This window comes from Helobdella robusta (assembly GCF_000326865.2).
Source record: "Helobdella robusta unplaced genomic scaffold HELROscaffold_27, whole genome shotgun sequence".
NCBI lineage: Eukaryota > Metazoa > Annelida > Clitellata > Rhynchobdellida > Glossiphoniidae > Helobdella > Helobdella robusta.
In genome coordinates this window covers 237,259-252,033 of record NW_008704392.1, presented here as the reverse complement: position 1 = coordinate 252,033, position 14,775 = coordinate 237,259, and the positions used below count along the sequence as shown (strand labels likewise).

General features: G+C 33.0%; 2 protein-coding genes across 2 annotated transcripts in view; one reads left to right on the top strand and one right to left on the bottom strand.

Annotated features, from left to right (window-relative positions):
• The window catches only part of HELRODRAFT_191984 (hypothetical protein), a gene marked incomplete at its 5' end in the record, with an annotated part of 9,349 nt that extends 3,190 nt beyond the window's left edge, over nucleotides 1-6,159 (bottom strand). The window contains 15 exons of the mRNA XM_009020174.1: nucleotides 39-55; nucleotides 287-405; nucleotides 696-738; nucleotides 881-977; nucleotides 1,097-1,149; nucleotides 1,212-1,318; nucleotides 2,254-2,410; nucleotides 2,637-2,712; nucleotides 2,893-3,010; nucleotides 3,291-3,363; nucleotides 3,475-3,576; nucleotides 3,805-3,919; nucleotides 4,144-4,226; nucleotides 5,044-5,190; nucleotides 6,055-6,159. Coding sequence (XP_009018422.1) covers nucleotides 39-55; nucleotides 287-405; nucleotides 696-738; nucleotides 881-977; nucleotides 1,097-1,149; nucleotides 1,212-1,318; nucleotides 2,254-2,410; nucleotides 2,637-2,712; nucleotides 2,893-3,010; nucleotides 3,291-3,363; nucleotides 3,475-3,576; nucleotides 3,805-3,919; nucleotides 4,144-4,226; nucleotides 5,044-5,190; nucleotides 6,055-6,159 — 1,412 coding nt within the window. The remainder of the gene's footprint in view (nucleotides 1-38; nucleotides 56-286; nucleotides 406-695; nucleotides 739-880; nucleotides 978-1,096; nucleotides 1,150-1,211; nucleotides 1,319-2,253; nucleotides 2,411-2,636; nucleotides 2,713-2,892; nucleotides 3,011-3,290; nucleotides 3,364-3,474; nucleotides 3,577-3,804; nucleotides 3,920-4,143; nucleotides 4,227-5,043; nucleotides 5,191-6,054) is intronic.
• A 386-nt stretch (nucleotides 6,160-6,545) lies between these two features.
• On the top strand, nucleotides 6,546-11,767 carry HELRODRAFT_191983 (hypothetical protein; the record flags this gene model as incomplete). Its single annotated transcript, XM_009020173.1, has 13 exons — nucleotides 6,546-6,823; nucleotides 7,142-7,285; nucleotides 7,420-7,726; nucleotides 8,048-8,184; nucleotides 8,340-8,429; nucleotides 8,675-8,932; nucleotides 9,026-9,723; nucleotides 9,852-10,027; nucleotides 10,165-10,295; nucleotides 10,677-10,802; nucleotides 10,936-10,992; nucleotides 11,118-11,369; nucleotides 11,648-11,767. Exons 2-13 carry the CDS (start codon nucleotides 7,166-7,168, stop codon nucleotides 11,765-11,767), a joined length of 2,472 nt encoding a protein of 823 aa, XP_009018421.1. The 5' UTR covers nucleotides 6,546-6,823; nucleotides 7,142-7,165.
• Between the last annotated feature and the right edge of the window lie 3,008 nt (nucleotides 11,768-14,775).

Below are 14,775 nucleotides of genomic sequence, written 5' to 3'. Positions count from 1 at the left end.
CCATGCTCGAATTCATCACTAGACCCCCTTCATCCAACTGGTCCATGCTAATTGCCTGATGATGATGATGATGGTGGTGGCGATTGTAGTGATGATGCTAATGATGATGATGATGATGTGTGTGTGTGTTGTTGTTGCAACGCCAGCCAATAGGAAATCACCTTCTCTTGGTTCCGCCTCTCAAACATTATCTCACCAAACGTCATCTCCCTCATCAACAATCATCACCATCATCATCCTCAACAATCATCATCATCACCGCCATCACCACCACCATCATCATAACCTTCGCCACCATCTGCTTCATGAAATACTCCTCCATCGTAATGTAACCGCCGATGAACTCTTGAATGAAGGTGCTTAGTTCACACCCGTTCAACAGCTGATCAACTTCCGCTTTTTTATCTAGGTCAACGATAATTGGGTCAGTTAGTATTCATTTATGTAACTGGGTTAAAAAGTAGAAGAGAGAGCGAAAGAGAAAGAGAGAGAGAGGAAGAGAAAGAGTTATTACGAAATAACGTAGTTAAAAAATGTAGAAAAAGCTCACAGTTAAAGCCCATTAAAATGAACATGTGAACATGTGAGCAAAAAAATAAACGGATGAATGAATGAATGAATGAATGAATAGTATGAATGAATGAATGAACAAATGAACGAACGAAGGAGTGAATAAACGAAAAGCTCGCATTAACTTTTCAGCACTTCCTCATCTTGAAATGCAACTTCCAAGTCATTCTGAATGAGAGAAAAAAATTATAGCCACCATCATCATCATCGCCATCAACCGGCAAAAACATCATCATCATCATAATAATAATAATTATTATTATCATAACTCCCAATAATAATAATAATTATTATTATTATCACAACTCACGAAGCATCTTCTCCTTAGGAACCTCATGTACAATTCGGTCCTAGTGCTAAAGATAGCAACCTCGGCCAATAGAACATCAGCCTCTCTTGGCTCCACCCTTCATTAATATTCATAAGAACTTCATTGATATTCATGATGATGATGGTGGTGTTGATGATGATGATGATAGTGATGATTATCATGACATTATAATGAAATAAACATAGGAAGAAAAACCTTTCGTTGACTTGCTTCTGGAAGGCATTCTGCTGCTGTTGGATCAGCTGGATCTAACAAACAACAATAACAATAATAGCAATAATAATAGCAATTATAATAATAATAATTAAACCTTTTTATCAAAGTTCCTAGTGTCTTTGAACTGGCAGACGATACGTCGGACCTGTCGGTCGCATTCATTCTGCAGGTGCCTGACCAACGTCAGCAACAATCCGTGCCCTGTCATTGGTCGGTCGGTCGATTGATTGGTTGAATTAATGAATGAATAAATGAATGAAAGGATTATTAAATGAATGAAAGAATCTTTCACCGAATGAATGAAAGAACAAACGGATGAATGTATGAACGAATAAATATTCATTTGAATGGTTGAATAAAATAAGGGTCTACGGAAAATTCACCGAGGAAAAATTCATCGAGGAAAAATTCATCGTGGGGTAAATTCTTCGTGAGACCAATTTGAAGTTACAGTTTTTTTTACCCCATAAATGTTGTACATTATAAATGCATAATATATATACATTATATATATATATAAATATAATAAATAAGTTAATTAAGGTGGTGATTCGTTGGTAAAACGAAATCTTGATAGCTACGTAGTTGACAATTGAGGCAGGCGTCTCGAGCGGTCCGGCCAATATTAGTGCCGACCGTTTTCTGTAGACCTTCTCGTAGAGGGTTCGATCGCGAGCCGAGCCGAGCAAGTGCAATTAGCTTGAAAGTCACTCGAATCCAAGTTGAAATTTGTCAAAATTAATTGAAACGAGTCAAAATGTGAATTATTTTTGAACATTTATTAATAGACTGTTGATTGGACGACAGCATTGACGAAGATCTGGAATCGAACACAACACCAACAACTGTACCAATTAATCGATAAATTAATTAATTAATTAAGCCGAATAACGAATCAATTTCGGCAATTAATTGACGAATTAGGCCGTTTAACGATTAAACGATAGTTAGTAATTAGTATTACATTACACGATAGGGATTGAACCTACCGCAGCTGGTCACCCACAACTATCAATGATAATCTAAGTAAACAAATTCGGGTTCGAGTTCGATTATTAATTAATTAAACAGCCTCACAAATTTTTCCGTTCCGGGCCTCAATACACATACACACACATACACACACACGTACACACCATAATAAGTTTCGACGAGTGGCTGATGGATCTCGACAGCCCTGGCGACGTCTTCAAACAAGATGGTGGCAGCGTCGCTGAAGATGACGTTGTAGCGTTTGTCTGACGGCGCAGTTTGCAGCGCCTGCGTTACTTTCTTTTCCGTGACGTCACTGAGCTGTTTGATTGGTGGAATGGACGTTGTTTGATTTGGCGACGTCTGATTGGTCAGTTGAGTGTGGATCATCTTTTCATTGATTGGTCAGTAGAGTTTGGGTCATAATTCGATTGAATGGTCAGTCGAGTGTGAGCCATATTTCGATTGATTGGTTAGCATTTTGCATGTATGAGTTACGATACAAGAGAGAACAAAGAACGAAAAATGAGCAGACAAACAAGCAGACCTGAGAACAAAGATACTTTGAGAACTTAACTAGGCCTGCCTCATTCTCACCAATCAACGGAAATGTCTTGAAAAATCTTTGTAGGAAAAACAATAATAACAATAGATAATAATAACAATAATAACAATAAATAATAACAATAATAAAAATAGATAATAGCAATAGTAACAAAAGATAATAACAATAATAACAATAGATGGTAATAATAATAATAAATAATAACAATAATAATAATAAATAATATTAATAATGAAACCTTTCAACGCTAGCGACGTCTCCACTGCGAACGGCCGAATCGAACTTGCCATGCACGATGCTCTTGAGTTTCGTCTGTGCCTCGTGTAGCAATTTGAAGGATGTGTCTAGTGTACTACCTGAGAATGTGCGTGTGTACGCGCGTGTGTACGTGTGTGTGCGTGTGTGTGCGTACGTGTGTGTGTGTGTGCGTACGTGTGTGTGTGCGTGAATGTATGAAGGTGTATTCAAGTGTTTGTAACGCATGATAGTGGATATGTTTCGTATGCATCAGTGTGAATGTGTGTGCTATTATTGCTTATTAATTAATTAATATTATTATTATTATAATTACAACAGTTAATATTTATAAAATTATTATTCTCGTTGGAAATTAATGAGGTAATAATAAGACGACACCTTCATTGGCGTCTGCACTCATCCTCAATATATCCTCGTCCAGTGTTAAAAATCTATGTATATGTGCTGCTGCCTATGATTTAGTGAATGAATGAACGAATGAATGATTGAATGAATGAATGAATAAATGAATGAATGGTTGAATGAATGAATGGTTGAATGAATTCAGCAGCAGCAGCTGTACCTTCTCATAGTCTTCATCATGCAGTGCAGTTTGAACGCCATCAGTGCAGAACTTCAAGTCCAAGATGTCCTCCACCCTCTGCAAACACAGCATAACTCGATTCTGGCGAGTGTGAAGTGTATTATTTCACTAATAAATAATAGTGTAACGGTTAAAATGCCTTGCACGGCTGCAGCAGTTACCGGCTTTGAATGTCCCTCAATGGACAAAGGAGTATCATTGATTGATTGATTGATTGTTAATGTATAAACACACACACACACACACACACACACACACACACATACACAAACAAACAAAAACGCATATACAATCACAGCACATCCCTACTTTCGCCAAATCCAGCTGCCTAACTTTGCTACTGACATTCTCAGCCAGCGATGACGTGAATGTTATCATGTCTGAGAGTTGTTTGGAGTCATTCTCAACGGCCTGTAAGCCAGGTCTGCATCAAAATTAAAAACAATTAGAGTAATTTCTTGTTATAATAAAATTATGATTGATTATAATTAATAATTATAATTAATTATATTTGATCAGTACTGTTACTGAAAAGGGAAGAAAGAAGAAGAGAGAGAGAGAGAGAGAGAAAAAAAAAGAAAAGGAAAAATAAAAGAATGAAATAGATATAAGGTTAAAGGTAAAGCAGAAGAACAATTGATTACTGACAATATTGGGTGCAGAGATTGCATCTTGGCTTCAAGTTCATTCCGAGATTTCAATAATTCATCCAGTTCAGCATCCACACGTTGCTAGGATAGTAGAAAAGTTAATCAAATAAATTAAAAATGATAACTAAGTAATATTATAATAAGGGATGCACCGGATTCAGGTTTTTCAAATCCGGCCGGGGCCGGACTTGGCCGGGGCCGGACTTGGCCGGATTTGAAATTCAAAAACCGGCCGGGGCCGGAGCCGGGGCCGGATTTTAGTTACCATTTTACATACGTTAGAAAAAATACTCACATTTACGGTTATCTACATGTTGAACATCAAAAAATAACACCAAGCAAATAGTTATTTAATTCAAATATATGAATAAGTTGTGTGATACGCCAAATTCTGTACACAAAGATCAGCTTATAATTTATGCATATTTGCATAACCCAAGTTAAAGCACAAAGAAAATTGTCCAGCTCACCGCACAATTAGTGATGTTGTAATTATGTGTAATGTATACCTAGCCTAACCTTTAACATACCATGTTCTTAAATTATGTGCTTATGTATCTCTCTCTCTCTCTCTCTCTAAATATATATATATACCTTTATATATATATATATATATATATATATATATATATATATATATATATATAATGTAACTATATAATCCGTCATGTGCAATTATCAATATATAGTATATACACGTGCACAAGTTCTTTTACACAAAGATCAGCTTATAATTTATGCATAACCCATGTTATAGCATAAAGAAAATTGTCCAGCTCACTTCACAATTAGTGATGTTGTTATTATGTGTCATGTATGCCTTTAGCTTAGCCTTAGCCTTTAACTTATTGACATAAAATTAATTGAATTCAATAAAATTTTTTTTTCTATTTATAACATTTTTAAAAGTTGATAGACGCTTAAATCCGGCCCTAAATCCGGCCACCAAATCCGGCCCTAAATCCGGCCACCAAATCCGGCCGGGGCCGGATTTGAAAAAAAAGCCGGATTTTGGCCGGGGCCGGAGCTGAACTTCGGTGCATCCCTAATTATAATATAATATATTATAATATAATATATTACATTATAATATATTATATCATAATCTATTATATTATCTAATATCTCATTGACACATGATATGATGTCATGTATGTATATTAATGTACATTATATCTTAGATATATAGCATAGTCTGAGCATTTATTGATAATATTAAAATTAAAGCATATAAAAAAAAACAATATGTATTTCTACATACATACATACATATATACATTAAAAATGCATATAAAAATACAAACATAGTCCTGCATACAGTGTGAGTACTGTACATACACTCAGATACAAAACACATACAACAATACCACATACCATAATTCCAAATTCCCAATCATATGTCATACTTTAACTAAAAACTTAACAAAACAAGTTAATTACTAATGTCTCTTATTTAAAAAGGTAAGTAGATACACAAGTTTTTTAATCTCTGCTCCCTTTTTTTAGAATTAACAAGTTTTTAAAAAAATATAAATGGTAAATTTAAAATTTAAATTTTAAATATAATACAGAAAAGTTTAAAAACAAAAAGTTCAAGTGACTTGTGAGTTTTCCAGCTTATTTTATTATTTAATTAATTTAATAATTTAATTTAATTAATTTTAATTTATTATTTTATTTAAATTTAAAATGCCTTGGTGCTTTTTACATTTTATTTTTAAAAACAAAATTAATTTCAATTTAAAATGAAGAATTGGTTGATTGATCAGTTTTTCATTGATAACAAAATTAAATAATTTAGAATTAACAGAACTAACTTTATTAATTTAAAATTTTAAATTTAAAAATGAAATAAAAATATAAAATCATTTAATTTAATTTTAATTGAAATAAAATAAATAAAATGCACTTCTTCAATGGTGAGATCCTCATACGCCTTCACCATGTCTTCATATTTAGTTAGTTGGTCTACATTTTCGTTTAAAATTTTTACTGAAGAGTGATTAGTGCTCATTTTTTGGAGTTTTGCGAACTTTCCGTAATCGCCGATAGCGATTTTAACGATAGAAAGTTTATTTACAACTAAAAGTGGAAGGCAGTTGTAAACAGGTAAAAGAAGACCGACACTATAATAGATTAAATTACTGACGCTTTTTTTTAAAAATGAAAGTAAATTAAAAAATTTTTTTTAAAACTAAATTATAAAAATTTACATTGTAAATAATTTATTTTAATTATAATACTTACAAATGGTTGAAAATAATTTTAAACTATCTTTTTGGTGATTATAAATATTTGCGCGTTAATACGATTGGTCGTTGGCTAGCCAATAAAATTCATTACAATTTTCTCTTATAAAATGGCGAACGCAAGTTTTATCGTTCACAAATTATTTTGATATTTTCTGGCAATGGTTAAAAATTGAGCATTTAAACGAACGAAATTCATTTATCGGACACTACTAATTATACGGATGATTTGTATAGAAATAATTTGACGTTCAAAATTGTGTAGTAGTGAATTTACATACTAACTTCAATTTTATTTTATGCCTGGATTCCCTAATTACCAATTTTTAGATTAATAACAAAAATTACAGTGAGTTAGTCTCAGTGGTAACAGTCACGTTATATTTTTTTAGTATCGAAACCTGAAATTGAAGCGGCCGAATATTTTTTTTAGGTAGGAAAATTCTTGTTAAGTTTTCAATTTCTTTAATAATCTTCCTGATTCTACATTTCATACTTTTTTTTAATTAAGTAAAAGTAAAAAGACTAAAAAGCTTTTAGTTTTCTGCTGCATGTGCTCTTTTCTTTTCTCATATATCTCCATGTCTTGTTCTTTTGCACCGGCTATCTAAAATTTGCTCATTCATGTATGAGTCTCAGTCTAAATTATTTCTTAAGTACTTATCAGCTATACTATATGTATGTATTTATAGCATTATTAATACGATAATTATTTGCATTTAATTTAAGATTTTGTTTTTTGCTTATTAGACTAGCAAAACGTAGCGTGTAATGATGAATAGTGGCGTGCCCCCCGGCTTGGTTGTCACGAAAAATGAACAGGGCCAGCTTGTTGTTGTGCAACAGTTCCAGCTACAGCAGCCACAGAGTCGACCAGCTCAGGTTGTCAGGGTCAGTAGGATATGAAAATTTCATTTTGCTACTACTTTTTTGGCAATAAATCTTTTACAATTAAGATGTAATTAAGTTATGTCAATTTTATTTTTTTAATTTATTCATATATTTAATTTTTGTCTTGACAACAGCCAATCATTCAAGCATCTATCATAGCCACAGCAACGACGACATCTTCAGCATCTGCAGCAGCAGGAACAAGATCGCTCTTCATACAACCCCAGCACATCCTTCCGCATACTCAACAACAGCAGCAGCTAACAGCAACAACAACATTAACTCAACGAGTTCCATTGTTACCCGTTCAACCGACTACAACAACGATGATTGTTGCTCAACAACAGCAACAGCAGCCACAACTTCAATTAGCACCCAATGTTATTGTCAATCAGCAGCAGCAACTGTCGTTGACCAATCAAATTCAACCTAATGGTGATGGTTTGTTATTATTGGTTACCTTTTTAGTTTCAGCATTTTTATTTCGATTCACTTTCTTTTAAATTTTAATTTCGAATTACCAAATTTTTATTTATATATATTTTTTCATTTGGATATATTTTTTCAGTTGTAAATGATGATGATTCATTGGTTGGTTTGTCAAATGAATGAATCTGTGAATGATTCTACATTCTATCCATTATTTTTTGTTTCATATACATATTTTTTTAAATTTGCCAAACGAAGATTGATTTTTAAAAATAAAAGCTTTATTTTCTATTGCCAAATTTTAAAGAAATCTGTCCAATCCCCCCAAAACAGCTCTCACATCAATCAACAAGGAGGTAGTGGAAAATGTGCGAAAGTGCAAAAACTTTTTGTCCACCTTGTTAAAGCTGGCAGCGAATCAACCGAAGGAGACACTTGACAATGTGTTGAGCCTCATCCAGGGACTTGTGGTAAGTTGCCGATCTAGCTTATCTAATTTTAATGGACATTATTACATTGTATTATTTGATATATCATTGTATGGTCTTTGTTTTTTTTATATATTGTTAATGCGTTCTATTTATCTACTGTTATCTGACCTAATTTGATAAAATTTAAAATGCAGGACAATGCAGTGACTCCAGAGGAGTTCACTACTCAACTTCAGAAGGAGCTGAAATCCTCCCCTCAGCCTTATCTAATTCCATTTTTAAAAGTTAGTTTGGGTTGTTCTTTTTTGGTGCATATTTTTTTTGTTTGTTTTAAATTTTATTTTGTTTATGAAAACATGAAAAGGAATTCAGTAAAGATAAAAAATCTTAAATAATGTGAACTCTTCAACATCCAATCAAAAACATGTTTGTATCTCGTATGATTTTTTTTCAACTATTGATTGCTATATGTTAGTTCTTACTTATTATTCATTAATTTTACATTGAATTATGTTAATTTTGTATACAGAAAAGTCTACCTTACCTCAGACAGTTTTTAAGCAATAACAAGATGCAAATAGACGGCATCAGACCGCCCATAAGTAATACAAGCACCGACGACACCAATAGCAACAACACCAACAACATCATCATACAGAACAACACAAATAGCATCGTTAACACCACTAACAACAACAACAATTCTGTAGTTTTCCTGACTGCCACACAACAACAGCAACAACTACATCAACAGCAACAAACAATAGTTGCTGCTACAACAACTCAGGTTTGTTGGGGATATCGTTATTTATGTTGATTATTTTAACCCTTGCAAGTTGCCGTTTTGTCATTATTATTTATTTATATTTCAACACGACAGGCAAGCATGTTAGCTGTAGACGGCAGTAACAGTAGAACTACAATTCGTCCAGTAACAGGCATCCCACAGCAACAACAAAAACTGCAAAACATTCAACAACAGCAACAAATTCGATTGATGCAGGCTCTTCCTATATCCAACAACAACAACACCAACAACACTAACAACAACATCAGTGCTACACCAGAAACTACAAGGTTGTTACAAACACGCTTCTCAAATCCTTCGTCCAATACACATCAGTTACTCAACAACTTAACGACTGGGCAACAAAAACTACAGGCTCAACAGTTAGCAGCCCTACACACAAACACAAATTTTATAGCTCCGACGACACCGTTACCATCTTCACTTCCACGACTAATTCTCTCATCAAATTCCACTCTCCTTGCATCATTCCCTCAAGTGCAGCCTGTCTCTACGACGCCGACCACCACAGTTGCTGCCATCATAGCCACAACAACGGCAGCAGCAGTAGCAGCAGCAACGACAACAACGACATTAGCAGCCCCAAAAGTCATCAACAATATCAACAACAACATGACAGCAACACTGCTACGGAATAACAATAACATTCTGCCCACGTCTCTCGCGGCACAGCAACAACTGCAGCAGCAACTGCACCATCATAGGCAACAACAAATACAACAACATTTGCAAGCCTCGAGACCTGAAAAACGAAAGTTTGAAACAATTAGGTAAATGTCAACAATGCGTGCTGAATGAGCTTTGATTCTATATCATATGTACATTTGTGTGACTGTTAAATATCATTCTTATTATATTATTACAGTTTTTATTTCTATTATTAACTCCACATTAACAGTCGAACAGAAGATGATGATATAAATGATGTGGCCACGATGGGAGGAGTCAACTTGAATGAGGAAACTCGAAACATCCTATCAGTTACGAGTATTTTGTCAACTGGCCAATTACGATCTTGCACAGAAGAGTCATTTCTAGACCAACACCTGCTGAGTAAATTTGTCTCCACTATAGGTTTGCTCAATTATTTCTCTTGTTTTATTTCAAATAAATGGCTAGATCTTATATAGTCTATATAAATAACATTATATAAATTTCGTCATGACATGACTGAAGTAAATAAATAACATTAAAAACATGACAACAAATAGCCCAGAGGAAAGGTTTATCGACAGTTCAGCCGGATTCCATAAATATGTTGTCGATGGCTGTGAAAGAAAAATTAAAAACTATCCTTGAACAGTTATCTGTCCTCTCAGAACACAGAACAGAAATATACAAGGTAGTATTTTAATTAATTTAATATCATTCTTTTTATCGTTTTTTCTCCCATTCTTAATAGTTTTTAAAACCATGTACTCATGACAACAATTTAACATCTGAATACAACTCAACCATAGTATTCACACATACATACACACACACGCACGCACGCAAACACACAAGCATACTTGAGTAAACTCAGCAACATGACCATCCTCAAACATACATGCGTATCCACTTAACTAACACACACATGCACGCACACACACACGCACGCATACACACAAGCATACTTGAGTAAACTCAACAACATGACCATCCTCAAACATACAACTTCCACATAACTAACACGCACACACATATGCATAAAACAACATCAACTGAACACTCCCACACACAGAATGAAAAACTGCTGACTCTGAAATCTGAAGTGAAAAGGCAGATGAAATTCAGGCAGGAGATTGCCAGGTTGGAAGGGGAGAGAGTGAGAGAAATAGAGAGTCAGGCCATTATGAAAGCCGCCAAGGTTATAAAATAGTTACAATAGTTAGTGTTAGTAGAGATGGTGGTGCCATCAGCAGTTGCAGTAACAGCAGCATCATCATAGTTTCATTACAAGTGAATTAACTTTTTTTTTGTCTTTTGAAAACCAACAACAGTCTAGAACAAAAACCGACGACCCTGATCAACTGAAAAAAAAGGAACTTGCTAAAAAGGTTAACATCAACTGTTTATCAATCCTGGATATATTCCTCTCTCTTTCTCTCTCTTTCTTTCTCTCTCTTTCTCTCTCTTGTCATTATTATAATTTTTGCGGATACATTACTTTTTTCACTCACAGCAACAAATGCAAGAGATGGAGGACAAAAGGAAGGAGCAATCCAACATCACAGCCCTGGCCGCCATTGGACCCCGGAAGCAACGAAGTTTTACCATTTTGCCGGACTCTTTGTTGGCCTCCTCTGCTTCCTCTTCGTCCAATCATCACATTCTGACCAATAACAGTGTCGGCTCTACTGGTGGTCTGCTGAACGTTTCTGGAGTTCTTAACAATGGGAATGTATTAGGTGGAAGTTTCAGCTTGCCTGGACAGGTCGGCTGGTGTTTCGTTGTTGATGTAGTTTTTGTGGTTGATGTGTACAATTTTGCTTGTTTGTCATGTTTTTGTTGATGTATGATTGAAAAAGCATCTTTCGTTATCTTTCATTTTCAAATTTCTATAAGTAAATATAACTTTAAGAAACTTATAACGATATCAAACTATTTAGTTATTTTTTTATCATATATTCATTCGTTCACTTATTCATTCGTTCTTTCACTGCCATTCATTCGTTCGTTCATTCATTCATTCATTCATTGTTTTTCCCACAGACATTGCCTTTAAGAAATCGAGTGAAGAGAGCAACGTCAAAAGACTTACTGTACATAATGCAGCAAGACAAAAGGTTGAGTCGATCTGCTCTGCTCTACAAGGCATTCATAAAATTCTGAATGGTCCATTAGTCAACTTCTTGAAATTTGATTGTCTCCATTTATTGATTCTTCAAAAGTTGATTGGTCCATTGATTGATTGGTTGATTGATATATTGGTTGATTGATCTTTAAGAAAAAATTTAATTTGGCCATTGATTATTTCATTGAAGCTTGATTGGTTGGTTTGTTGATCTCTTGACCGCTTCTTTGTCGCCACCTCTTACAACTGTCACGAAATTTTTTGGTTGGTTGATTGAGTGATTGATTGAGAGACGTTTCTGGGCTGATGGTTTTGATTTAAATGAGTCCATGTTGTTGTTGCGTTTGTTTATGTGTGTGCATTCGTTGCTTTACGCTTTTTCTCCGTTGGTCGGTTAATGATGGTCATTTGTTTTTAGTGGCTAATTGATTGATTGATCAATTGGCTGACTGACTGGTGATTGATAGATTGGTTGATTAATTGGTCGACTGACTGGTTGACCAGTTAAATTTATTTTTTCAAACTCGACTTTTTAGATTTAAAGTTGTTTTAACTTATGAAATTCTTAAAAGGCTAATATTTTTTGTTTTTTATTATGTTTGTATGCGTGTATATATGTATGTTAATATATAAATAAATTTGTATGTGTGTGTGTGTATGTATGTATGTATGTTCAGTCATACCATATCATATCAACAATGTGTGAAATAAAACTATAATTGTAAAAGTTTGTACATTACTGAAATTTATACAAATACATGTGTTTGTGTTTTATAATTCTATATGTATGTATTCCTGTATGTATGTGTGTATTTCTGTTTGTCTATATATATATGTATTTCTGTATGTATGCGTGTATTTATGTTTTATGCGTACGTTTGTATATTTTATAATTTTACTTCATCTTGTTTGCTAGGTTTTTTAATATATGGTTTATCTTTCTCTCTCTCTCTCTCTCTCACACGCACACTCCTTCTCTCTCTCCCTATTTCGCATACTTTATAATTTTTGTTCAGGTTAATTAACAACATTTTTTACAACACATCTATCTGTCTCTTACCTATCTAATATTTCACACTTCCCTTTATATATATATAAATATATATATGCATATAGGTCATATGCGTAGGTTATATATATATATATATATATATATATATACAAAGTGGTTGACCGGTGATTTCTATTATGCTTTAGGACGATGATAATGTGTTTCATAATATAATTAGTTATCATTATTTATCGTGTGTTAATAGTGAGAGCCTTTAGTTTGAAAGTAAAATCAGTTATAAAGTGTAAAAAAATAACTAATTTAACTGAATACTTGTAATTTTATTTGTAAATTTTTTTTTGTAACATGTCTGCTTTGCTGTGCCACAAATGTATTAGTGTTGTATTGTGTGTTTTTTGTTATACTGCACTGTATGTTTCGCATTGGGCTGTAGGTTTCGCTTTTTTGGGGATTTCTATTTAGTTTGTGTGTGTATTTGGATTCTGGATGGAGCTGTTGGGTACATGTCATAGACCATAGTCATAGGTAAAAGTTGAACTTGGAAATGATTGCTTCCCTCACCTTGGCTAGTTGATCAAAGCGGGTTCATAACGGTTGATTTATGGTCGTATATTAATATAATGTACATTGTTATGCTTGTGCGTACAAACATGTATGTAAATAGGTGTGTATGCGTGTACGTACAAACATGTTTGTATAAGATGTGTATACTTGCTTATTGGGATAAATACACATTGTAAATAGATAGTACACACGCGCACTGTACATTCTGTTCGTATGTATGTATATTTGTGTATATATATACATCGGTTTAAAAGTTATTATCGTTATTACTGTCGTTATTTTGCCTATCATTTGATCATGTTACTAAGATGTATTTTTTTTAATTTAATAAATTCAATTTAATAATTGGTTTTTAACTATTATTTATTATTACTATTATTGTTGTTGCTGCCTTCGCAGAACAAAACGGGAAAAAAAAACAAATTATTTCAATAAGAATTATAATGGGAGTTATATCTATTTTCATTTCATTGTCGTCCAGTTTGTGTACATTATCTCCATCTTACGGTGCATGTGTGTGTATGTGTGTCTTTATCCTAATCCACATTATAACATTTGTTCAGAGATATTTCTAATTGTGTGTGTTTTTGAACGTAATGTTTGTGTGTGTATATACATATATATATATGTTATATCTGTATACGTGTGTATACGATCAAAATACATTTGTATAATAAAGAAGTCCAATAACTTAATCAAAGATACACTTTAAATGATGTTCATGTGTTATTATACAAGAAAATAATTAACTAATAACAGGACGTCACGAGTTTTTTTTTCCAACTAGGAAATACATGTAACCAATTTACCTTGAATTTTACTCCAGGTTTTGTTTTTACTTAATAAAAACACATCACAGGTGCGGGTACGTAGATTTAATAGAATCAATGGATCATTTTATATTTCGGGATTTTAAATTTAAATATCTTTTGAAAAAAATCTTTTTTCAGTGAAAACCAAAAATTTAGCAAAAACTAAATAACGGCTAGGGATGAATAAAGGCGTATGTAGTATCTGTTACATATGCTTTCTCTATCAACCCATGCTAATATCTGATAGTAAATGATTTCACTTTTTCAACAGTAAAATAATATTAATTAACTAATTAATTAATTAAAACAAAACTAATTAAGACGAAATAGTTATTCATTATCTAGTGAAAATTACAAATGACAAAACTGCTTTTGCTCACTGTATTCCTGAAAAGTAAAAATGATTTGATATAACAGATATTAATCAATTAAAAATTTATTATTTTATATTAATCATATATTCATTATCATAATATAATAAAACGGTTATGTTTTTAGGAAAATTTCTAGAAAAAAGACAAGTTAACATGTTTCCATATCTTCTTCCTCATTTCTGGAGCCATCTGAAACGAAATATTTAAGAATAAAAAATAAACTACAAGGTATGAAATTACATGAAATATTAAAAATGGTTATAAATATTAAGATAAATATAGTA